General features: G+C 36.2%; 1 protein-coding gene across 3 annotated transcripts in view; it reads right to left on the minus strand.

The window, feature by feature from the left end:
• DMXL1 (Dmx like 1) overlaps positions 1-26690 on the minus strand; it is an 89833-nt gene continuing 63143 nt past the window's right edge. For 2 of the 3 annotated variants that reach the window (XM_083355894.1, XM_083355892.1), the window contains 13 exons: positions 24310-24427; positions 20831-20893; positions 19728-19814; positions 17812-17933; positions 16541-16682; positions 14682-14732; positions 12747-12807; positions 12174-12301; positions 10460-10552; positions 9846-9937; positions 7974-8026; positions 2167-2384; positions 1-1559 (listed from right to left, as the gene is read on the minus strand). In XM_083355894.1, coding sequence (XP_083212020.1) covers positions 1335-1559; positions 2167-2384; positions 7974-8026; positions 9846-9937; positions 10460-10552; positions 12174-12301; positions 12747-12807; positions 14682-14732; positions 16541-16682; positions 17812-17933; positions 19728-19814; positions 20831-20893; positions 24310-24427 — 1453 coding nt within the window. In that variant the 3' untranslated portion in view covers positions 1-1334. The remainder of the gene's footprint in view (positions 1560-2166; positions 2385-7973; positions 8027-9845; positions 9938-10459; positions 10553-12173; positions 12302-12746; positions 12808-14681; positions 14733-16540; positions 16683-17811; positions 17934-19727; positions 19815-20830; positions 20894-24309; positions 24428-26690) is intronic. The other variant, XM_083355893.1, reaches the window with a different exon arrangement.

Below are 26690 nucleotides of genomic sequence, written 5' to 3' on the forward strand. Positions count from 1 at the left end.
TTATACAAGCCCTTCATTTTTGTTTTATTTACAGCATCTATTCCCAGACAAAATCTGTTTCACATGAAATTGTATTGATAGTTTTTCCACAAAAATATTTTAGCAAACTGTTTATGATTTGCATTTAAGTAATCTATCTCTAATCCAATTATTTCAGAGACTTTTACATGAGTAAAATAAGAGACGTTCAAAATTATTACACTTACATGGCCTATTTTAGCACACAGAAAATTTTGAAAGCTTTTTACATTTTGGTCAAAAAAAATTAAGTGTACAGTTATTACATTTAACAAAACCAAATTTCAAGCTCTTGATTTTTTTAAAAAAATATAAATCTATACTATTTATCATACATTAGAATAGTTTTCTTTTGCAACCTTTTCTTATTTTGTTTACTTCAGAAATGAAAGCTAAATGCTATGATTTAAGTGCCAGAGGAAAAATAAGCACATTTGGCTTAAATGAAAACAAAGTTTACTGAGAAAATAACATTGTATGTCAATTTCCTGTGTTTTACCAATGATTTAAGCATATTTTATAACCCCCACCCAGATTATTCAATTATCTTATGCAACATATACTTAAATTCAGTTTCATGGATTTTAAATGTTAGATATTATTTTTAAATATAATTCTTAAAACAATCTGTGCTAGATATTCATACTATATTTGCCTATTTTAAATAAGGACTCAATTATATATATTTTCTTTATATCTCTTGGTTTAAGAAAAAGACTGCCATCCTGATAGCAGTCATTCAAGCATGAAAAGTTCCAAGATAATTTTTTATCTTTTAATTCTTCACACTAAAGACCAAGTTCAAGTTGTAAAAGTGAACAAACTAGATATCAGGAAAATATTATCCATGGTGGCTCATCTATTAGCATTTCTTCCTATAGCAAATCTCACTTTAGCATGGGTATCTACTTATGTCAAGTATGTTTATTTCACACAACTTACAACCCATATACAGTTAGAATAAGGAATTTGGCAACTGATTGTTCTGTCAAGCTAAAACAGATGATATTATAAGGCTTCTTTATGGAACGGTCTTTAGAAATTAAGTGATAAAGACCACGCTCAACATGGAATGAGGCATTATTTTCAGTTAAGAACAAACTCTACTCAACAAAATACATAATAAATATTTACTGAATCATCAGAAACTATTTTTATGCAGAATAAGAAGGAACTTGCTAACCTTTAAGGCATTAGTGCATTAAGGACTATATCTCCAAGAAATAAATATAAACATCAGGAAATATTACTATGGTGCTACCTGTACAATTATGCTTGATAATATTTTATAATATTTTACAAGTGCTCACAGCACTTTAGAATACATATTTCACATCAGTTTTCAACACTTCACCAAATGAATTAAATCGATCGGGCAAAATTCTCATTTTCACTGTCCCATCAGCTCCACAGGAGAATATGTGATTAGCTGGTCCTGTCTCAATCTGCATGACACCTGTCCCAAGATTCCTGAAAATAGATTGCCTAGAATGTTCATTGAGGAAAGTATGAAGAAGACTGAAACCAGACAGACTCCATACCTGAAACACAAACAGAAAGGGAAAAATGGATTGTGGTTTTGAATTGATTTCCAGTCTGATAAATATGCTTCAATTGACACTCAGATGCTTTAGTTATGGTTCGAGTTCAGTTAAGAATGGAAATTAAACATGAATACTTAAACAAGTAGTATTTTTTTTAAAGTTAAGGCTAAGAATAAAACAATTTAGAACACATCTTAAATAACCAGGTTAGGCAGGGTGGGCACACTCCTCGTCCCTTCCTTTAAATATTGACATCTTATGGAAGCTAGGAAGCATGCCATTTTTGTGGGAACTCCTATTCATGGACATATTCCTTCTGAAGTTCAGAAGGCTTCCCCCCCCCGAGCATTGGGATGAGGTGAGTGCACATCAGATGCTTGATTTGGAGCCACGTTGCTGTGTTTAATGTATTTGTTTTTTATAGTTTTAATAAGGATATTATGTTATTTTAACCTTTGACTGGAAGCTGCCCAAAGTTTATATAAGATGGAAAGTTATATATAAATATTTAAATAAAATAAATAGTTCTCAGGAATGTTATAATGAACATATAAGAAACTACTACTTATCCAAATTAACAAGATGGAATTTTGTAATGTATGACCTTGATATTTCCTTCTGCAGATCCTGTAACAAAATATTCTTCTGTAGGATCAACAGCAATTGCTTTAACTGGAGAATCATGACTTTGGAAAAACTGTCTCTGTTGCTTTTGACGAAGGTCTATTAAGCAGGTATAGCCTCTTCTTCCACCAGATATTAATAGTTGGTGTTTGGGGGCATATGCCAAAACAGTTGCTCCAGTATCGTGACAGGTAAAAGCTGAAATTCAAACAAATTTAAAAGAAATTACAATGTAAGTAATATTCTATTACTATTGGATTTCAGTTACTTTATTATATGATACTGTTAAAGAAGCAAAGCCTCAGTACTGAATTATTTGGATGAATCCACTTGATTTTGAATTAGACCAATGGAAAACATTTGTTAGAAGTAGGCAAAAAACTCATTTTGACATTGACTATTTATGGATCTCTTTCAAAACCTTCTCATTACTGGCCTGTGGGCCAGTTGCATCACGCAGAAGCCGCACCACCCAGCTCCAGCAATGTGAAAAAAGTCATGATACGTCGTGACACTTCACGTGACGCAGCAAGTTTGACACCCATGTGCTACAGTAACTCATGTAACTTACAAACAATTTACTTAATAGTTAGCAAAAAGTGACATTTTAATCTTGTATCTTTGTAAATGGCTAAAGGAAAACTCCACGTGAAGAGCACTGATGAAAATCAGTGATAGTGATGCTTAAAACTTTGAATCCATTAGAATTTTTAATATTTCTGCATAATAATTGTCTAAAATGTGATCCGGTCTCCATGCAAACTTAAAAATAGATAATAGAGACCCAATTAAACAAAAAGCATTGTTATTCATTTATTTATTGAGGAAAATGATTCAAATCTACTTGTGTGTGGCAAAAGTAAGCAAACCTCTCGGATTATCAGTTCAGTTGGAGGGGAAATTAGAGCCAGCTGTTTCAGTCAAAAGGAGGATGCTCAAGGATGAGTGCAACAGAATACACACACACACACACCAAACATATATATGTTTTGACGAGCAAACCTCTCGGATTATCAGTTCAGTTGGAGGAGAAATTAGAGCCAGCTGTTCAGTCAAAAGGAGGATGCTCAAGGATGAGTGCAACAGAATACACACACACACACACACACACACACACACACACAACATATATATGTTTTGACGAGGTCCCACTCGTCATCTTCAGGCTGGTGTCTTCGGTTTCGTGCTTGTGCGAGCTTCTCGCACAAGCACGAAACCGAAAACACCAGCCTGAAGATGACGAGTGGGACCTCGTTGAAACGTCACCAAGACACCCTCAATCCTACATGGGAAAAGACCCGATTACGCCAAGACCTACATACCTATACTTGTGAAAATCTATATATCTATATATAATATAATCTGTCTCTCTCTCTCTCTCTCTCTCTCTCTCTCTCTCTCTCTGTGTGTGTGTGTGTGTGTGTGTGTGTGTGTGTGTGTGTAAATGAGTCATGGCTTCTTGAACAAGGATTTCTATAATGGTATGTGGGAATGAACTTGGGAATTGGGAGGAAGAGCCACAACTCTTGCCACAGGGGTGGCAAAACATCTCTGTAGAGACGTTCCCTAGTTTTGTGGAGGGTAAAAGTGATAAGACAGGAAGGACACTTTTAGACTTGCAAGATCCTGTTAATATTATTAATACTTTGCAATATAACATTAAAACTTTAATAATGAAATATCTTACAATTTAGGTAGAGCTAGTATTGTTGGCTTATTTGTTTCTCAATTCACACAGGACTAACAATTTTGAGAGCCTCTGAAAAACAGTTGTTGATACTCACCATGCTGGAAATGGTTAAAAAAAAAAAACTCACAAAGACCTGGGACTCCCCTACCCTATTGTCAGGCAGATCTGTTCAAATGGAGGCAATTCAGCACCATTGTTACCCTTCCCAAGAAAGGTTGGTCAACCAAGATCATGCTAAGAGCAAGGTGTGTAATATTTTGGGAGATTAAAAAAAATCATTCAGGGTAACATCTAAGCAACTACAAACCCCTCTTGCATTGCTGATTGCCAGTGTTCATGAGACCACCGTCAAGAGAAGGCTAAATAAAAATAGTGTGCTTGACAGGTTTGCAAAGAGAAAGCCAGTACTCTCTAAATCAGGGGTGTCAAACTCAATTTCATTGAGGGCCGCATCAGCATTGTGGTTGCCCTCAAGGGGCCAGGTGTGTATGGCCAGGATGGGCGTGGCCTACTGGGTGGGCGTGGCTAGAGTGCGTATGGCCTACTGGGTGGGCGTGGCCAGCTCTACATCGTTCACATCAAGGGTGCCTATGGGGGCCTGGGCAGGAGTGGGACAGATCTGAGGGTCTGTGGCAGAAGGAGGGTCTCAGGGCCAGGGCCAAGGCAGTGGGGGCCGTTCCCTCACTGTTTCCAGGATGGCTTTGCGGGCCGCATGAAACCACTTCGCGGGCCGGATCCGGCCCCCGGGCCTTGTGTTTGACATGTCTGCTCTAAATGATAATTGCTACTCATCTAGTTTGTGAAAGAACATGGGTAAGCCAGAAGAGTATTGAAAGAATGTTTTATGGACCCGAGACCAAAAAATAACTTTGAAGAAAAATATTGTATTGGACAAAAAGCAACCACTGCATGCCAGCAAAAGAAGCTTACCTCGTCTGGTGGTGGCAATATTATGGTTTGGGCCTACTTTGCTGCCTCTGTACCATAATGGCTTGCTTAAAGTAATTTTGAATTGTACCAGCAAATTCTACAGACAAATGTCAGGATATCTGTCTGTCAATGAAGCTCAAAGAGAAAGTGGCTCATGCACTGAGACAAACTCACAAGCTGCACAAGCATAGAATGGCTAAAGAAGATAGTTAATGTTTTGTAGTGGCCAAGTCAAAGTTCTGATCTTAATCCTATACAAATGTTGTGGAAGGACCTGAAGCAGGCAATTCATGTGTTCTGTAAGAAGTAATAGGCTAGAATTCCTCCAGACTGATGTGCAGAACTTATCAACAGTTATCAGAAACATTTAGTTGCAATTATTGTTACCTAACAGAGGCACATATTCCTCCTGTGAGAAATGGGAGGTTTAAAAATATGATTAAATAAGGAAAGAAAATACTAAAAGCAAAGGTTCACATACTTTTATCACACACAAATATGTAGCTTTTGACCATTTTCCTCAATAAGTAAATAAGTTTAATTTGTTTAATTGAGTTCTCTTTATCTAGTTTTAGGAATTGTATGTAGGTCCTATTTATGAAGAAATACTGAAAGTTCAAAAGACCACACAATCTTTTAAGCACAACTGTATATAATTGAAATAATTACCTTTCCTATACAAGATAATTTGTATTATACAATAATCATATATACAATAATTTTACACAACAGGAACAGTAGGCCAAATGTATTCAGCATCTGTGTTTGTATTCAAAATTAATCCAAGTTTTTTTAAAATTATAATTTGTTGAGGAATCATAGAGCTAAATCATTGGGTGGGTAATAAATTATGGTAGATCAAAACAAACTATGACTAACTGTTGTATGTGAACTAAGTCAATCTGTTCTACTTCTATTCCAGTTCATGCCAGATAAATCTTACTGCATTATATGACAGTGTCAAAATTTGTGGGCCAAAGAAATGCTGTGGATATAATTTACTTGAACTTCAGTAAGGCATTTGCTAAAGTAGGCCACAACCTAACTACTTGATAAGATAGAAAAATGTGGGTTGCAAAGCATCACCACGAGATGGATTCATAACTGGCTGACCAACCACACTCACCATGTGGTCCTCAATGGAACCACATCTACATGGAGGGAAGTATGCAGTGGGGAATAGCCAACACTCCAGAAGATAAGCTTAAAATACAGAAGGATCTTGACAGATTTGAACATTGGGCCCTATCTAACAAAGTGAAATTCAATGGTGAAAAAAGTATTTTTAAATTTAGACAAGAAAAAACAAATGTACAAGTATAATATAAATGGTACCTAGCTCAATAGTAGTAATTGTGAGAGGAATCTTGGAATCCTAGTGGACAATCACTTAAATATGAGCTAGCGGTATGCTACAGGTGCTAAAAAAGCCAATGCAATCCTGGGTTGCATTAACAAAGGGATAGAATCAAGATCACATAAAGTGTTAATACCACTTTATAATGCATTGGTAGTACCACACTTGGAATCCATCCAGTTTTGTTTGCCCCAATGTAAAAAAGATGTTGAGACTCTAGAAAGAGTGCAGAAAAGAGCAACAAAGATGATTACGGGACTGGAGGCTGAAAGATATAAAGGACCGTTGCAGGAAATAGGTCTGTCTAGTTTAATGAAAAGAAGAACTAGGGGTGACATGATAGCAGTGTTTCAATATCTAAGGGATCGCCACAAAGAAGAGGGAGTCAAACTATTCTCCAAAGCACCTGAAGACAGGACAAGAATACTAATACTACATGTACTAACGGCAGCAAGAATTGTAATTTCCCAACACTGGAAAAATGAAAATTTACCAGCTGAAGAAGTACTAATTAAGAAAATTCTAGTGTGCAGAAATGGATAGATTGACTTTAAAGATAGAAGAGAAAGAAGACTAAGTGTACTTTTGAACATGGGATAATTTCTATCAATGGCTAAAAAACGAGTTAGAAAGGAATGTGATATGTAATTTTGAATATATATTAGCAAGAAGGTGGCTATTGAGTGATTAATTAACATAATGTTTATGATAATTAACTATTATCTATTACTGTTTGTTAAACACATGAACTCAGACATTATGCTGTTGGCTAAATATTGAGAATGTTATTTGGAAAAACCCAACCCCAACCCTAACCCTAACCCAAATCCCAACCCCAACCCCGATCACACCTCATTCCTAACCCTATAAAAACTAATAAAATCTATAAAAAAAAAGACAGGACAAGAAGCAATGAATGGAAACTAATCAAGGAGAGAAGCATCCTAGAACTAAGGAGAAATTTCCTGACAGTTAGAACAATCAATCTGTGGAACAACTTGCCTCCAGAAATTGTGAATGCTTCAACACTGGAGTTTTTAAGAAGACATTGGACACCTATTGGTCTGAAGTGGTATAGGGCTTCCTGCCTGAATGAGGGGGTTGGACTAGAAGACCTCCAAGGTCCCTTCCAACTCTGTTAGTTACTTGCAGGAAAAGTCCCATAGCAAGATGTTTAGTTCTAGCACTATTTTCATTAAGCCTAGTTCACAAAACATGTTAACAATATACTATGGTAAAATTCAGTATATTGTCTAAACCAAAAAACATCTAATGCGAGAAGTCATAAATTATAGCTGTAGGTTATTTATTCATCCAATTTATATACCTTATATAAATTTTATAGTTTATTCTTGGCCAAGATATATTGTCAAGGCTTACCATGTGATCAAAACTTGGACTATTTTGAGAGTGTGTTGCAATTTTAAACACTTCTACAGTGACTGAAAAAGTGTTAGAACACATCTTGTGAGGTTGAGACAACCTGCTTCAAATGCAAAACCACTGTTTTGAACTCCAAATGTTTCAAATTTTGAAACTTTTCAAAAATTTTCAAATGCTAAAACTTTTCAAAATTCAAATTTTGAAAATTTGAAATACATTCCTTATTTAGCATTACTGTATATATGAAGAAAAATAGAACTTTCAAGTACTATTATCTTGATTGCATGTACAAGCACGTTACATTAGCAAAATGACTAATTCTAACTAAAATCTTATTTCTCAATAGGTAGCTGAAGTGTAATTTAAGATTTTAAACCTTAAAAAATGTATACTTTTATGTTAGTATATATATGCTAGTTAAGCTTACCATGAACCAAGCTACTAGAAGGGGCAACCAAAGTATCCCATAGACAAATATTTCTAAAAGGAAACAAACACATCCACTTTAATATATATGATAAAGAACAAACTGAATTAGTAATTAAAATTTTAAAAACACCAAATAATTCCTTTGAAATTATCTGAAACATTTTATTTATTTTATTCGAAATAAGAAATAATATTTTTATTTTTTTAAAATGTAAGTATAATCTAACAATTTCTACTCAAATTTTATAGAAATTACAGTTTAATAGTAATCCTGAGGGGGAAACTATGTATGTATGTATTGTATGTATGTATGCATGTATAAAGATAATGATTTAAATACAGGTAATCCTCAAAAATCCCCATTGATTTTTCTCATTAGAAGGTTGCAAAAGGTGATCACCTGACCCTAGCAAGGATCATAAATAAGAAACCAGTTGCCAACCATCTGAATTTTGATCACATGATCAGCGGGATGCAGCAAAAGTCATAAGTGTGAAAAACCATCGTAAGTTACTTTTTTTAGTGATGTTTTAACTTTTGGTCACTAAACGAACTGTGTCAAGGACTACCTGTATTATGATGCAGATATAGATAGGTAAGATTATACTTCAAATCAAAGCTATTGAATATAGATACGTTTATTATTACGCTTGAATGCATAGTCAAAGGTTTAGACCAGAATTGGCATTTTTATCCACCTATCAGGTCTTTCCCAAGGACCTGGGATAGGCAGATATTATTATTGTTATTACACATAAAAATGTGAAGTAATAGATGCTGGTTCTTTAGCTCGTCTTGGCCTTCATATGTATCGAGTTCTTCCCAAGAATTTAGAAAGTTGCAATGATCAACGTAATACAGTATATGTGCAGATTCTAACAATGTGGCCTTTTATAACTGTCATATGGAAATTTTGTCAATGTTCAGATTTTCTAAGTGCCATCCAAGATTTTTTAGTAAAGCACTTAGTATGCCAATAACCTCTGGGATCACCATGGCTGTTTTATTATTTATTTGAGTTTTATCATGCTTTTGTTACTTCATAAGTAACTCAAAGCTGTGAACATAAATAATACAACTGCCTGCTTCCATTTTTCCTAAAATAACCCAGTGAGGTGGATTGGGTTGAGAGAGACTAGCCCAAAATCATCCAGACAGCTTTCAAGCCTAAGGTGGGACCACAACTCGTAGTCTCCTGGTTTCCAGGCCTGTACCTTAATCACTTGTTATTAAACTTCTTTGCCATCCAACTCTGGGTAGTTCACAACAAAGAAATTACAATTAAATAAATAAAACATAAAAAGTAAGAATAAAATATGGCAAGCTTGATGAAGTAAAGGGCCTTGTTTTCCCTCACCACAAGCCAAGGTGAAGAGCTAGATAACTCCTCTAAACAATACAAGAGAGGAGGGCATCCAAATTTCAGGGGGTAACCTTCTTCAAAAGGTCAGACCCTACTACTGAGAAGGTATGCTTCTGAGATCCTAAGAGATGATACCATTTATTTGAAGGAACCTCTAGTGTGCCAACTCTGCAGGATCTAATTGACCAGACAGATATTATGGAAGAAAGGCCATTCCTAAAGTAAACAGTCTTATGCCCTGTAGTGCTTTATACTTTATAGGGAACAAGGACAAAAATAGATGGCATCTAATATAAATTTTGTACTTAACATATACAATTTCTACTTCCATGTCAAGGTATACTTGCTCTTTGCTCAATCTACTATAAAAAGCTGTTCTCCACAGAATAATATGGTATAAAAAGGAATGAACACGGAATTTTCTTTTGTATAAAATCACTACAGTCCTAGTAATCAATTTTTATTTATACAATGTTTATTGCTATGATCTTGAATAAATTTTAATACCTGTTGTCAGTAGATAACCCGGCAGTAGCTATCAAAGATGAAGAACTGATGAAAACAAAATCACTAGCTGTTTTGTTATGGCATTGCCATGTCTAAAAATAACAAAGAATAAATATAGTAAAGCAACAAAAATATGGTTAATTTAACGTTAGAGCTTATTTACCTAGAAAATGATATATTAATTTAAGGTTGAAGCTTGCTACAGTGTACTTAGCAGGTTTTTTCCCCACTTAGTTTTTTTCACAGAATAGCAGAACCTCCAATTCTGTTAGTAACTGAATCTTAATCTCTATGCATTATCACAACAACTCCCTGGACTGCATAAAATACTACAATCTTAAATCACAAGAGAATTAAATCTATGAGGAAAAATGTTTGAAGTGTGAAAGTCCTATTTTTGCTTGGAAATTCTGTTCTTCCTTCCCCAAATAAAAAATATAATAAAAATTTGGTATACATGCAATTTTCAACCAAGAATATTTATCCGCTGTGCAAAAAGAAACTATATACAAGTATGACAGCTATGTAACAAATTAAAATAAGGACTTAGTTGTCGTGGTCATATAAAGAATAAAAAGGTAAATTAAAAAAAACTAGAAAATATTCTGACTTACCAGGTATGGTTTGGGTGTGCTTCCATTATGTAGGCAACCTTTACAGTTTGTTTGATACAAACTTATATGTCCATCACCATCAACAATCCCAAACTAAAGAAAGTAGATACATGTTTTACATTATATTTACATTATATTAATAATTATTTGATTCCTTCATAGTTAAGCTCTTCCAGATGTGTTTGGATAGGTATGTGTATTAAGTCATTAGCAATTCCTAGCATATCTGGAACTGAATGTAAATGGAATTTGCATGAACAAGTGCCTCCTCATTCATTCATTATAAATATATTTTTGTGTAACATTATATTTTTGTAGAATAACACAACACGATCCAACTACTGTAAAATACAAAAAAATAGGTATAGACAAGACATTGGAATCTATTAAAGTATTGGAAAAAAGATATTTAATAAATTTCACTGAGCTATAATTTCACAACCAGAAACATTCATTCTGTACTTTTGCTCATGAAATTGCATTTCTTAGTGGACAGAGAAAAGAACCTCAAAAATGAGACAGGAGACATTTTTCTATGGGAGATATTTTCCCTAGTCTTATAATTTTGAATAATGTAAAAAACCAAACCCCCTTTTTCTCCTTTTTTAATCCCTTACAAAAGAAAATAAATAGGTAATTAGTAAAGGTGCAAACACTGATATTGTAGTGTGGTGTGTGCAATTTGGAAGATTAAAAACACTATCATATAGTGCAAAAGGTAGCTTGCAATATGGAGCAATTAGGGAGCTTATGCGAATGATGCCATAGCTTTATAAGTAGACAATCCTTGTCATTTTAAAACAAAAGAAAAGAAGATATGTCTCTTATTCTATAATCTCTCTAGCTATAACAATCACTATATAATAAAATCCAATTAATTAGTAATTAAACTTACTTTAATCTTTAAATTTAATTACATACGGTATTGTATGCCTACATTGAAAGCCACTTTGGTTTAGCTGTTAAGGCACCAGACTAAAAATTCATAAAGTCTATGAGTTCTAGTCCTGCCTTAGGTATATGAAAGCCCTAGGCATGATAAGTTAAAAGTCTAAATCTAGAAGAAAAATGTCTTACTAGCTTAATACCTTGGGTTATAAGTGTTATTTAAATAGATTTCTTTTTGTCTTATAAGAGATAGAAGAATGATACCTTATTGCTTTGATAATTAAATCTCATCCGTGTAATCCTGGGGTTACCACCAGATCAAAAACATGCAAGGTTGTTTCAAAGTAGAAGTGGAACCATGTTTCTCAATTCATTATTTGAATGAACAAATAATGATCATCGAAAATGAATGATCAATCACCATTGTTCTTACAATCACATGAGCAGTGACAGAAATTTCAGTTCAATCTTCTTTGCTAGGCACACAAGCTATTTGAATTTAGAGGATCTTATATATTGAGTAAAAACAGAGATATTAGCCATTGGATTAAGGTAATAGCTAATGTCTAATTTACTATGTTTTCCAAAACAAAAAGAAATGCGAATATTCATTTTTGATTTTTGTAATATTTGGATTATTTTTAATGATAAAAAACAATATAAATCTTGGAAAGGAACAACAGAAAATTTATAAGCAATTTCTAAATTTATAAACTTATTTAGAAATCTGCAAATATTTTTGTGAGCCTTAATTAAAGGAATATAGAGCTATAAGTGTCATTTAAATATATTTCTGTTGGTCTTATAAGAGATAAAAGGAGGGTACCTTATTCCCTTGATAATTAAATCTCATCCGTGTAATCCTGGAGTTACCACCAGATCGAAAACAGGCAAGTTGTTGAGAATGGCCCCATTCAAACATTCTCACACTGCCATCCTGGGCTCCTGTCAAATCTGCAATAGAAAAATAGATGAAACTTGAAAAAAGGAAAAAGGACTTACAACAAACTCAAAAAAGAACTGAAGAATTATTTTCAACACAGATTAGCAATTATAATCATTTAGAAGTATACTCCTAAGTTATTAAAATAAAAATTCTTCAATTATTGTTCTTTTGCTTGCATTTTTACAAGTTATTGACTCTTTACTATTAAGGACATACTTTGATCTGTATTACATTAAGGATCTTAGTGTATATAAGGAGCATTCTTAACTCATTCAAGCCCAGCCAAATCAAATACTATTGCAGAAAAGATAATTGCAAATAACTAACTGTGGTTATTTATAATTTCAAAGATACTCTGACTTTCTGAATCAGGCTCTTTTGCCACAATTTTTTTCTACTATTTTTTATCTTATAAATTATAACAAAGTTATAAATTAGAAATAAAAAACTTACAATAGGGTAGTGTTGGATGAGAAGCCATTCTTCTGACATTATTGAGATTCTTCTTGATCATCTATTAAATGTCCAAGATTAAAAGATCCATTTATAAAAAAATAAAAAATAAATAAATAAATAAAAAAATAGAATTATTCAGAAATATATTCATTTAAAATTATTAGTACAGTAAAACGCAGACACTACTACAGGGAGTGCAGAATTATTAGGCAAATGAGTATTTTGACCACATCATCCTCTTTATGCATGTTGTCTTACTCCAAGCTGTATAGGCTCGAAAGCCTACTACCAATTAAGCATATTAGGTGATGTGCATCTCTGTAATGAGAAGGGGTGTGGTCTAATGACATCAACACCATGTATCAGGTGTGCATAATTATTAGGCAACTTCCTTTCCTTTGGAAAAATGGGTCAAAAGAAGGACTTGACAGGCTCAGAAAAGTCAAAAATAGTGAGATAACTTGCAGAGGGATGCAGCACTCTTAAAATTGCAAAGCTTCTGAAGCGTGATCATCGAACAATCAAGCGTTTCATTCAAAATAGTCAACAGGGTCGCAAGAAGCGTGTGGAGAAACCAAGGCGCAAAATAACTGCCCATGAACTGAGAAAAGTCAAGCGTGCAGCTGCCAAGATGCCACTTGCCACCAGTTTGGCCATATTTCAGAGCTGCAACATCACTGGAGTGCCCAAAAGCACAAGGTGTGCAATACTCAGAGACATGGCCAAGGTAAGAAAGGCTGAAAGACGACCACCACTGAACAAGACACACAAGCTGAAACGTCAAGACTGGGCCAAGAAATATCTCAAGACTGATTTTTCTAAGGTTTTATGGACTGATGAAATGAGAGTGAGTCTTGATGGGCCAGATGGATGGGCCCGTGGCTGGATTGGTAAAGGGCAGGGAGCTCCAGTCCGACTCAGACGCCAGCAAGGTGGAGGTGGAGTACTGGTTTGGGCTGGAATCATCAAAGATGAGCTTGTGGGGCCTTTTCGGGTTGAGGATGGAGTCAAGCTCAACTCCCAGTCCTACTGCCAGTTTCTGGAAGACACCTTCTTCAAGCAGTGGTACAGGAAGAAGTCTGCATCCTTCAAGAAAAACATGATTTTCATGCAGGACAATGCTCCATCACACGTGTCCAAGTACTCCACAGCGTGGCTGGCAAGAAAGGGTATAAAAGAAGGAAATCTAATGACATGGCCTCCTTGTTCACCTGATCTGAACCCCATTGAGAACCTGTGGTCCACCATCAAATGTGAGATTTACAAGGAGGGAAAACAGTACACCTCTCTGAACAGTGTCTGGGAGGCTGTGGTTGCTGCTGCACGCAATGTTGATGGTGAACAGATCAAAACACTGACAGAATCCATGGATGGCAGGCTTTTGAGTGTCCTTGCAAAGAAAGGTGGCTATATTGGTCACTGATTTGTTTTTGTTATGTTTTTGAATGTCAGAAATGTATATTTGTGAATGTTGAGATGTTATATTGGTTTCACTGGTAAAAATAAATAATTGAAATGGGTATATATTTGTTTTTTGTTAAGTTGCCTAATAATTATGCACAGTAATAGTCACCTGCACACACAGATATCCCCCTAAAATAGCTATAACTAAAAACAAACTAAAAACTACTTCCAAAAATATTCAGCTTTGATATTAATGAGTTTTTTGGGTTCATTGAGAACATGGTTGTTGTTCAATAATAAAATTAATCCTCAAAAATACAACTTGCCTAATAATTCTGCACTCCCTGTATGTTTGCTTCCCTTCATGATTTGGGGTTGGAGAAATGGATGGCAATCAATGAAAACGAAACACTTCCTACAGTGTTTATCCAAAGTTCATATCAACAGAATCTAAATCCAGGTTCTTGGAAGCTTTTGGTCCATAAATCTAAGGTTTGCTAAACACATACACTAGGGTTTCAATCTTACCTCTTTTCTTGCCAATTCCTTTCTGATTCCATTAAATTTATTGGAATATTCCTGTATATTGTAAGGTAAGTAAGACAAAGGCAGAAGCAGAGGCATGTAAGAGAGAGTCAAACAAACTTTTACAAAAATAAGTAGGAGTGAAGAAACTATGTTTTGCATTTAATCATCCACAGAAGATTTAGGTGTGAAATACATTGGTTGGAAAAAAGATTTATGTAATGTAATGAATCCTAGTGACAAAGCAAAACTGTAGCAGATGCTAAGATATAGCCATAATTTATTCTATAATCTGATTTTTTTAAATCAGTCTGTAGTGTAAGATTATTTTTATCTAAAATGATGTATGAAAGATGTATGTAAATAAAAATAAATAGCAACCCATCTGTGTCAGGTAAAGTGATAATTTTTTAAATGTATTTCAGCAATTTAATTATGTCTGGCTTTTTTTCTTTAAATTTACAGACCTATAACAGACTAAGATAACACTGAAGCTAAGTTTTAGTGATTGAGCTGACATGCGTCAGATTTTAAGTGCTGAATAGTGAAAACAAGCAAATGTTTTCAGGAATACTTATGTGAGAAAGTGATAGAAGTATTAGTCCTGAATGAAAAAGTCACATGAGTTCTAGGGAGAGAAGAAACATAATATAATTAAAAACAAAATAGAGCTCAGGAGGGGAAGAAGTTTAAAGTTTGTTGGTAGAATCATTTGATTGAGGAAATATTGGGAATCTAAATGAAAAGCAGGAAAGTCAGATAAGACGTTGGTTCTCTGGTACACTTTTGTCAGATCTCTTCCATCTGTTTCCAAAATGAGTATAACATCTATTTATTATGCCAAGTTACAGTAACAATTATAGTATAATAGTTGTGATATACTTTGAACACTTTATATAGCAGTATGTAAATGCTGATTATACTATCTTATTAAAAGGAAAAAAAACTATATTAGGGAAAATCTGTTAAGCAATGAAATATATGACAGTAGTTTATAGTATAAACTGGGATGATTAAGCTGTGAAAAGCAGAGCAAGCAGACGTAGTAGAAGGGTGCCAATAAAAATTGCGACTATGGACACATATTACAACTTAATTGTTTCTATCCAAAATAATGCATTATATTGTAATTTAGGTTGAGGGTAATGTCATTGTTGCATGACAAAAATGTAAATAATAAAAATATAAGAAAGCTTTATGTTCTAATTTTAAAAAAACATTCTATATTGCATTTCATAAATCAATACATTATTTAAAAATGCCTGAGAAGTCTCAGAAACAATATCTCATTATAAAATACCAGCATAAAATTAACCTAAGCCACTTCAAAAATTCCAGATGACAACTGTAATTAAAGCAGGAGGCATTCACAAATGTAACCAAAAGAAATAAATAAGTCTTGCCCAGACCAAAGGACAGTGACAGTGACATTGAAAAACAGTGTAAGGGTTCTTCAAAAGAAAACAAAGAAAGGGTAAATTCCAGATGAGTTTCTTATAAATCAAGTATCAAGGAAAGCATGAGAATTTATTTGGTTTTGTTTCCTTTCTTCACTTAGTCTGTGTGTTGCCTGAGAAGAAAATACTAAAACAGATGGGAAAAATCCTCCTCTAGGTTTCACTTGCCTATCTAGGCTACAGTGCAAAGAAAACACAAAGACCTTCACAAAAGAAGTTTAAACATATAACCTCACATTCAAAATTGCTCAAATAAACATGTTAAGACTGGTTTAAGTTAATATTAATATTCAAAGTATTTGTTAAATCTTAATAGATTATTTAGAAGTATATATTCTAAATAAAATAAAAGCCATTGAAATATAAATGCTGAAGATCATTATTTCTCAATAACAAATGACTCACCATAGCAGCACCTCTGCCAGTCTGAGTGCTGCCAAGCCATGGCATATTGATTGGTGTTCCAGGAGTGCTGTGTGTATAAGGAGTAGTTCCTTGAATGTTTCCCAAGTCATCACGAGCATGTATAACTAAGAAGTCATCAGCTCTATAAAATAAAATGGAATTAAAATAAAATAAATAAATAAAATGTTCAAATGAATATTGGCCATGAATTACTAGAGTAGAATAGAAGAATAGAATAACTTTATTGCCACTTTAAATGTACACTAATCAGCATACATTAAAAGGAAATTTTGTAGCATTTAGCTCTCAAAGAGTACCTCCAATGTACAGTACATAAACATGACAAAAATTATGCATATACCCACATACACACATATATATAACTCAGAGAAACAACACAGTCTATTTCGGATATATACATATACACAGCAAGAAACAAAAATCCTGCGAATTTGCAAGACAGGGGGCATAAGGAACAAAACTGTTGCAGAATCTAAGTCCTGCTAGAAATACTTTGAAACCTCCTTCCAGAGGGGAGCAACAGAAACAGACTGTGAAGTGGGTGTGTGGGGTCTAACAATGCTTCGAGCTCTAAGCACATAGTGCTTGTAAGCAGCATCCCGAATAATGGGAGCGAGCGTCCTATAATCTCAGCTGTCCACTCTCTGTATGGACCTTCTAACTGAGGCTTTGTTACTACCAAACCAAACAGTGATGCAGTTTGTTAAAATGCTCTCAATCGTGCCTCTGTAAAAAGTGGCCAGGACAGGAGAAAGATGTGCTCTCCTCATCCGACACAGGAAATGCAGACTACCTACAAATGTCATATTTTAATTCAAAGCTGCTTAGCTACCTATGTCCATGAATTCTCATGTGATCTTACATGAGTTATTAGCAATAATGTATCTGATTTGTGATGCATTTGCTCATCAGAATTTCTTATAAGCTGTAATATCTACATAGCCGATCAGTGGATGGTTCAAAGAAAACCAGTTAGTGGTTGAAGAGAAGAGAAATGCTGTCTGTCAGTCAAAATAAATGTTTTTAATAACACAGTATGTCAGATCTAGTTATTCAGAAGTTAAGGTTAGTAAGACAAACAGAATAATGTATGGGCTGACGTTTACTAAAGAAATGGACATGAGACTTAAAAGTTTTACAAAACACCAGAAGATAGATCCTTATTTATAAGTCAGTATTTCAATAGGATATCATTAAAATGTTCAAGTCAATGTTAAGGATATGGCCAAAAATACAATAAAAAGAAATACCCTTTAGCTTCCACTTCAATGTCATCATCAACCCAAGTGTAGATCTGAGTTGCTAAAATTCCAGAAACATCTAGTTCTTGAATTTCATGGCTTGAGGCTATTGCAATACAATTCCTGTTGGCCTAAAATGCACAAATACATATTTTTTCACAATGTCTGTATATGGCTCCAATCTGTATATCCAGACGCAAGGCAAGAATAAAATCAAGAATCAACTAAGGTAAAAGGACAAAAGATCTATACGATCTGAAGAGAAACCAGAGAATCAACTAAGATATACTCAAAGCAGAATTATACAAAGCTACAATAGGTACACAGTCAACTTGGACTAAAGGCGCATTTGAATAACACTTTAAACAGCCTTGTGAAATGCTATGAAGGATGGGACCAAATACATTCGAGAAACACATTCTCATGTCCACTGCTGGAAAAGCCTGCCACCTAGCATTAAAGAAGTAATGGGATCAGCAAGAATGGCAGATTAAATTTCAGCAAGACAATTCCTGATATAGCTTATTCCTGTACTATGTTGGGCTTTTAAGTAATGATCAGCAATTTGAATAGACACACAAGACTATTATCTATCTATGCAACATTTTTAAACTGACATTATTCTGCAATGATGAGATTGTCCTATCAGCAGTTTTTATAATATAATATATTATAAATAGGGACGCGGTGGCTCAGTGGGTTAGGACGCTGAGCTTGTCGATCAGAAGGTCGGCAGTTTGGCGGGTCGAATCCCGAGTGCCGCGTAGCAGAGTGAGCGCCTGTTACTCGTCCCAGCTTCTGCCAACCTAGCAGTTTGAAAGCACGTAAAAAAATGCAAGTAGAAAAATAGGGACCACTACGGTGGGAAGGTAACAGCGTTCCGTGCGCCTTCGGCGTCTAGTCATGCCGGCCACATGACCACGGAGACGTCCTCGGACAAGCGCTGGCTCTTCGGCTTTGAAACGGAGATGAGCACCGGCCCCTAGAGTCGGAAACGACTAGCACACATGTGCGGGGGAACCTTTACCTTTATATTATAAATATAATATTTTTATATACATAATATGAAATGAAAATAAGGCTGAATAGCTGGGGTTTCTGAACTGTCTCCAAGGCATCAGCCTTATGTAAAGTACACTACTGGATGGTGATCTGGGTATGAGTTACTCTTGCCAGGGCATCTAAATAAGGTTGTAACTGGCATACCAGCTATGAAAACGGCTTCCATAAGCTGCTCAATTATGGGTATAAATTCCACAAGACCCCAAATCATGAACCACTTTCTTCAGGGGTAACATGACTCACATCTAGAGTAACTAGCAGGACTGATGTTATCAGTTCTACCCGAAGTTTACTGACAAATAGAAATTCTTGTATAGAATTTAATGAAATTGTTCCTAAGAATGGTTCCTAAGATTTCCATGGCTTCTCCCGCTCACTGACGATAGCCAGTTATAATATAAATTATCTGTTTTATAATTTTTTAAACATAAATTACTTCCCACTTAAAATTCCCCATGTAGTTCAACTACATTAATCTTTGTCCTGCTATCTAATTTCGTAAATATATTCTTGCCCTGTGTTAAAGGGCGGTATATAAATACAATAAAATAAATAAATATGTATTCAGTACACAGTATTCAGTTTCTGTGTTTATAATATTTTATATGTTTTTTAACATTCCATTTGTACATCACCCAGGGTCCCTCTGAGGGAGGGAGGTGGTTTCTAAATGTAAACAATAAAAATAAAAACTATATTCAAGGAAGTTGTCAGTGCCCTTTGTGGCGTAGAACCAAAAATCTTTACTACAAAGTAATAATTTAGTGTAGACCCTCTAGTTGCAAGTACAATAGCATTTCCTTCATATGGATGTTAGTTACAAAATATTCAAGGAGTATTCCTCCAACTCCTCCATTTGTTACCTTATTGACAGCAAAGGCAGTAATAATGTCAGACTCTTTATGGATAATTCTTGCTTTACTTCCAGGAGATACTGCATCATTCTCTATCTGTGTTAAAAAGAAAATTGAAATGGCACCATACACAACACAACACAACAATAAGCTTTCATCTTTTAGATAATGCTAAAAAATAAATGATAAATATTAATCAGGAATATATCTATCCTAATTAAACATAATTATAAATTCAAGATAGCCTAATAAAAATATTTTGGTGGGGATCCTACCTCTGTGTAATCATTCAAATTAAATTCAGTTCACTGATCTAAGAAAACTAGAAAATGTTAGTGAAAATACCTAAAAGATAAGCTGAGGCTAAGAAATATTTCATTTATTACTCAGCACTAATCATGTACTGTAATTGCTTGAAACTTGAAACTTATTTGATATTTATTACATCATTTAAAAAAACACCAACGTCAAACTAGAACATTGTTAAGTACAATATTTATTTAATTTCTCTAGCCACCCATCTCAACAAGTGTGGCATACATCATAAAAATACAAAACAATACAGGTATTTATTGCTCAACTTAACGACAATTGAGCCCAAAATTTCCATTGCTAAGAAAGGCAGTTAAATGAATTGTACCCCATTTTACAATCTTTTTTGCCATAATTGTAAAAGTGAATCACTGTAATTGTTAAATGAATCATATGGTGGTTAAGCAAATGTGACTTCCCCCATTGACTTTGCTTGTAGGAAGCCAGCTGCGAATGTTACAAATGGTGATCACATGACCCCAAGGCAGTGCAACTGTCATAAAGGCATGCTAGTTGCCAAGCGCTTGAATTTTCGTCATATGATGATGGGGATGCTGCAATGATCGTGTGAAAACTGGTCAAAAATATCTTTTTTCAGTGCCACTGTAACTTTGAATAGTCACTAAACAAATGATTGCAAGTCGAGGACTACCTGCACACTAGTATACTGTTTAGATAAAGCCAGTTGATTGTAGATTTTAGCAAATTTGGTTTGGTTAATATATTACATATAAGGTACTAAAAGATTTTCTAGAAATCTTTTAGGATAATTAATATACATCTATTATGATAATACATACCTTATTAATTCCTGATTCTTCTCCTGAAGTAGTTTTGGTAAGTTCAGCGTGGTCTTCTAATGACTAAATCCAAAAGGAAAAATAACCCAGAAAGAACTAGGTGAAAAATTAATATATTAATAATATGGAACAATATGCAAGGTAAGCATACAGTATATAGTAGAACACATTTCTGAATTTACCTGTAGTCAGCGTAATTTCCCCCATTTTTAAAAATAGTTAAATATTTATTTTATTTATTTATTTTATTCAATTTATATACCGCCCTTTTCCCGAAGGACTCAGGGCGATTTACAGGGCAAATTAAAAAATACAATATACAGATTAAAATACAATTAAATTAATAGCCCCAACACTTTAAAATTAAATTTAAAACCTTAAAAACCCCTCAGTCCAGGCCGGCCAGCTCAAATAACCAGGTTTTTAGGTCCCGGCAAAACGAACGAAGGTCGGGGGCGATCCGGAGTTCCACTGGCAGCTGATTCGATAGGGCAGGTGCGCCCACTGAGAATGCCCTCTCCCTGGGAATCACCCACCGGCACTCCTTGACCGGCGGGACCCTGAGGAGGCCTTCCCTGTGGGAGCACACAGGACGATGGGAAGTTGATGCTGGCAGCAGGTGCTCCCTAAGATAATCTGGACCCATGCCATTTAGGGCTTTATAGGTCATCACCAGCACCTTGAATCTCACCTGGAGGGCAACTGGAAGCCAATGCAGCTCGCGGAGAAGAGGCATTACATGGGAGTATCAGGAAACCCCCATCACAATTCGCGCGCCCGCATTCTGCACCAGCTGAAGCCTCCGAGTGGTCCTCAAGGGCAGCCCCATGTAGAGCATTGCAGTAGTCTATCTGGGAGCCACGCCAGTCCCATACCACGGGGAAGTGCAGGTCTGAGGTGATATAGAACTGGATGGCCTCCACATGGGAACTGATGGCCATACATAATGGTTGCGTGGCGGCCGTAATAGGCCCAGACAGGAGCACTTGACCATCGATAGTCTCCACTAACATGGGCGGATCCACCGGGCACTGGGGAACAGCCCATTTGGCCACAAATGCTGAGTCCATAAAATTTGTGGTGGCCCCAGAGTCAATTAAGGCATGGACTGGAATCCCCTCTGGCTTGCCAGGAAGGATCAGATGTGCCTCCAATATCAGATGCCGTGGAGGTCCACAGGCAGCATCGGAAAGACGTCGCTCAGTGTTGTTGTGGGACGCCCGATCTATCACACTGTCTAGATCGGGCTCGGGGCGTTTCCCGACAGAAGAGTAGGGACTTTCTCAGGGCAGACTCGATCACTGATGCCCGCTGTCGCTTCTTTGGGCAAAAAGCAGCCAAATGTCCAGGGTCCCCACAGTAAAAACACAACCCCCCGATCGTCGTCTGTTCATTTCAGTCACCGATAGACGAGACCTGGCGGCACCCAGCTCCACTGGCTCCTCCCTTTGAACTGGGGGCTCACGCACAACAGGGGCGGCAGGGGTCTGTGGGGTGGCACGGCGACTCCTTCGCTGCTGCAACCGAGCATCAATCCGCAGGCAGAGATGGATCAGCCCATTCAGGTCTGAGGGAATATCCACACGGGCCAGCTCAACCAACATCTCCTCCGACAATCCATCCTGGAAGGCATCCACGAGCGCAGCCTCATTCCAGCCGGAATCCTGGCTAAACAGCTGGAAATCGCTGATATAGCCCTGTAGGGGGCACTGACCCTGCCTCAGAGCTTTCAGACGTCGAGTAGCAGTCTGCATCTTAATAGGGTCCTCATACATCAGACGCATATGATCACAAAACCCCACAAAGTTGTCCAACAATGGGCTAGGTTGAGCCAGCAGAGGCGTGCCCCAACGAGCTGCATCACCCGAAAGAAGGCTTAACACAAACCCCACCTTATTCCGGTCAGTGGGGAAATCAGCTGCTCTCACGCTGATAAAGAGCTGGCATTGTCCCAGGAAAGCAGGAAACAGTTCTGGAGTGCCTGTAAATTTATTCGGCATTGCAACTTGGCATTTTCTCCTGGGTGGGGGTGATGGTGGGGGTGCAGCATGAACCTGAGCTTGCAGTTGAGACACCTGAGCTGCCAGCAAAGTGAGTTGCTGGGTGAGCTGGGCATTCTCAGCACGTAGCTGCTCCATAATATTAGTAAGGGGTGGGTGGCTGAAAGCAAACTGTTCTGTACCAGCCTGCTACCGGCCTTGCAGAAAAGGCAACCCCTTTATAAACGGCAAGAGGCTGGAATACGTCTGCCAAATTTATTACAAAAACAAACAAGACACGTACCAAGATACAGGAGCTTTGAAACACTATCTGAGCGGTTGCTTTCAGCAAACCAGCCCTCCCCAAACATTCCCTTTATAAAGAGTTCAGGGCGTGGCCTCTCTTTGCCTCCTTCCGAGAAGCCCCACAGCCTTCCTCTGTTTGCTCCTACTTGACTGCCTCCTGCGTCGGGCGTCCTTGAACAGGGCCAGCTGTGGGTCATCTTCATCCACACTGTCAGGCTCACACAGCTGGGTCTCCATGGTGACCAAGTGGGAGGGGCCTGCCTGAGGGCTATCATCAGCAAGATCTTCAACACCCCCCTCCTCCTCTGAGTCGTCGTCCGACCCAACTGCCGAACCCACAGGCTGACCCTGAATCACAACAGGCGGCAGGAAAGCTACCTTCCCTCAGAGAAGCAGTTATTACTGCCTGGAACCAGCCTTGTGTCCCCTCCCGAGCTGCATACACAAGCCAGGAGGGGCACGGGTCCAATAAACACGTGGTGGAACTCAGTCTCCCCATGATCGTGTCCACCTCTTCTGGGGTCACAGGATCGAGTTCACTCCAGATAACATTGCCAGGACCGCTCGTCTACCCTTACATGTAGATAATATATGTACTAGCTTTTTCAGAGGTTATGCAAATATAATATGTACATGTATGATGGTTCAATTTTTTTTAAAGAAAAATAGAATTCTGTCCCTTTTCCCCCCAAACCAGACATAATTAGATCTGTGCTGAACACTGAATTAAAGAGGCAAAAGCTCAGATACTACAACCAAAGAGTCAAGAATTATTAATCATAGCATGGATCGTACAGCAACCATGAAAAAAGGGAAGAGGCATAGCTGACGAAGTTATTACTGGTGTCTTTTGAAGGTTAATTTGTTTACTTGGAATAAACCAAAAAGATAATGCATGAGAACAGCAGACAAAGTAGTCAACCATATATTATTTTGTATCATGTTACAGAGATAGCTAACATGAATATTTCTTTTTCGTAATTGCCAATAATATAATGATTCAATAAACCACAGAGGATTGCAATTAGTTATATGCAATATCTTTGCCTTTTCTCTTACAAGATTCCTAGGGAAAAATGTTTTGGAGTTTGTTTCTATAGAACAGTAGTAAAATTTTAAATCTGAAAAGAAATACTAGCTTAATTAAAAGGTAATTAATGGATTTTAATTTCTACATAAACATATAATACTAACCTCATTTAAACACTTTCTTTTGGCAAATATGTTTCTGATGAAGGTTTCTTGGACCATTTCTTGTTTAATGAGGTATTGCCAAAGTCTTTTTACAGATAATGCATAATGACTTTTGGATCTAAAAATGAGAATCATTTTTAACATGCGATATAATTTCAAACAAATACAGTTGATAATTTTTATATACATTAGTATATGTATTGACACCTGAAAGCAGAAAACTGTAAAATCAGAAATTTTAATGAGAAACACTAACTGCTTCATTCTAACAGGTATTCTGCTATTTACACAGTGTTTTAGAGAATGATGACATTGAGGTTGGAGATACCTGTTGCAAATATTCTTCAGGCATAGAAAGGAAATAGCACAAATGCAAGTAAAACTTAATATATCTGACATTATCCAGTACATCATCTATTTTATTCTTCTCAACAATGATTTCTATAATTGTAATAAGTACAGCATAAGCAGAGTCTGCTGATCCTACAGAATTATTTTAATGAGGAACTGCAAAAATGTTTGTATATATAATTAATTTATAACTTGCAAGATCGAATGGTTGTAAGACTGAAGGAAGTTACTTAAATAATTTATTTTATAAGCCAACATACATAATCTTCATCTTTTCTCTTCAGCTCCCATTAATAGCAATTATTGCATAGTTTTAGAACTGGTCAAAGAATACTCAGGAAGAAATAATTAAAACTTTGTTTTCCCAGTAGCTGCTTTTTACTGATATCTATTGATTAAGTGGCAGAAATTGAAAGCATGACTCATGTTTCAAATTAGAATAATAGTGTGCTTAAGGATTGAGTAAGGACCACAAAACTCTCATTTAATCCTTAAAATAGCCGTAGCAATTGCACTTGGATTTATATATTGCTTCATAGTGCTTTACAGTCCCCTCTAAGCAGTTTATAGAGTCAGCATATTGCCCCCGACATCTGGGTCCTCATTTTACCGACCTCAGAAGGATAGAACACTGAGTCAACTGTGAGCTGGTAAGAATCAAGCTGCTGGCAGTCAGGAAATTAGCCTGCAGTACTGCATTCTAACCACTGTGCCACCATGGCTGAAAGCTCACTCAGATATTCTGAACTAATCCCTTTAGCTCTTAACTCATCCTCCTTTACATAGCTGCCACTGTTTTATATATCCATGATATTTCTGCATAAATGTTACCTAAAACATGATCTATTTTGCTCTACACAGTTTAAAAATGTTTACAAGAATTAGAGAAGCTTCCAAGAATTAAAGAAATTTAAGCTTTTACAAAGAAAATTGTCTGTTTGTCAGTAAGGGAAATAAAAATGAATTAGACAAAAATGAGTTTGCAGGAAACCAAGAAAATGCTAGAATACAAATTATGAAAAGAAAAAGGAAATAAAATTAGATCAAAATTACAAGAGGGAAATAACAGTAATAATAGATAAGGTGAACATACATGAAACATAAATGAAAAAGCAACACTGAAAGAATTGCAAAGATCTACTCAGGGACAAGAGGTTGAAGCTCTGTCTGAAACAGCTCAAACTCTAGAGGCAAAAGAGCCTTGGTGGAGCAGTGGGCTAATGCCTCCTTAAGTAACACCAGCTGCCTGCAATTAGTGCAGGTTCGCATCCCACCAGGCTCAAGGTTGACTCAGCCTTCCATCCTTCCGAGGTAGGTAAAATGAGGACCCAGACTGTTGGGGGCAATAAGCTGACTTTGTAATAATGCCGCTTGGGGGGGGGGCGAAAGCCCTAATAAGCAGGCATATACATAGAATGAAGGCTATTGCTAAGCACATTGATTTGTGCTTTAAATTGTAAGCCGCCCTGAGTCTTCGGAGAAGGGCGGGATATAAATGGGATTAAAAAAAACCAGGGCCCCCCAGCAGTAAAGGAAAACAGCATTGCTATTGTATTGTTTTTATTTTCAAAGCAGGAGCCCTCTCCTCTATCTTCTTGTCAGCCCTCTAACTAAAAAAAAAGGAATTGAAATAGTTGTCTATATTGAAATTTATTCTAAAGAAGCAGCTAGCACTCATATAAAAAGATGCCAATTCTGTAATATCAAATACAAGTATTATCTTACTGCATGAAATAAACCAACTAATGTGCAGCATGGCTGCAAGTATAACTAAGTATTGTGAATGCAAAACTAACATACAAGAAAAGAAGCCAAACAGTCCATCATCAAAATGGAAGATCAGAAACAAGTGAACTAGAACAGAGGGAAAAAAGATGAAAAACATGAAGACAATACTTGATCAAGAAATATCTCTTGGAAACAAAAAAAATCAAGGAAACATGGGAAATAATAAAGCAACCAATAGCCAAGATGATCAGCAGAGATTACATTCTAATTGCACACCCTACTGATGTATGTCATATACATAT

This window comes from Vipera ursinii (genome assembly GCF_947247035.1).
Source record: "Vipera ursinii genome assembly, chromosome: 2".
NCBI classification, from domain to species: domain Eukaryota; kingdom Metazoa; phylum Chordata; class Lepidosauria; order Squamata; family Viperidae; genus Vipera; species Vipera ursinii.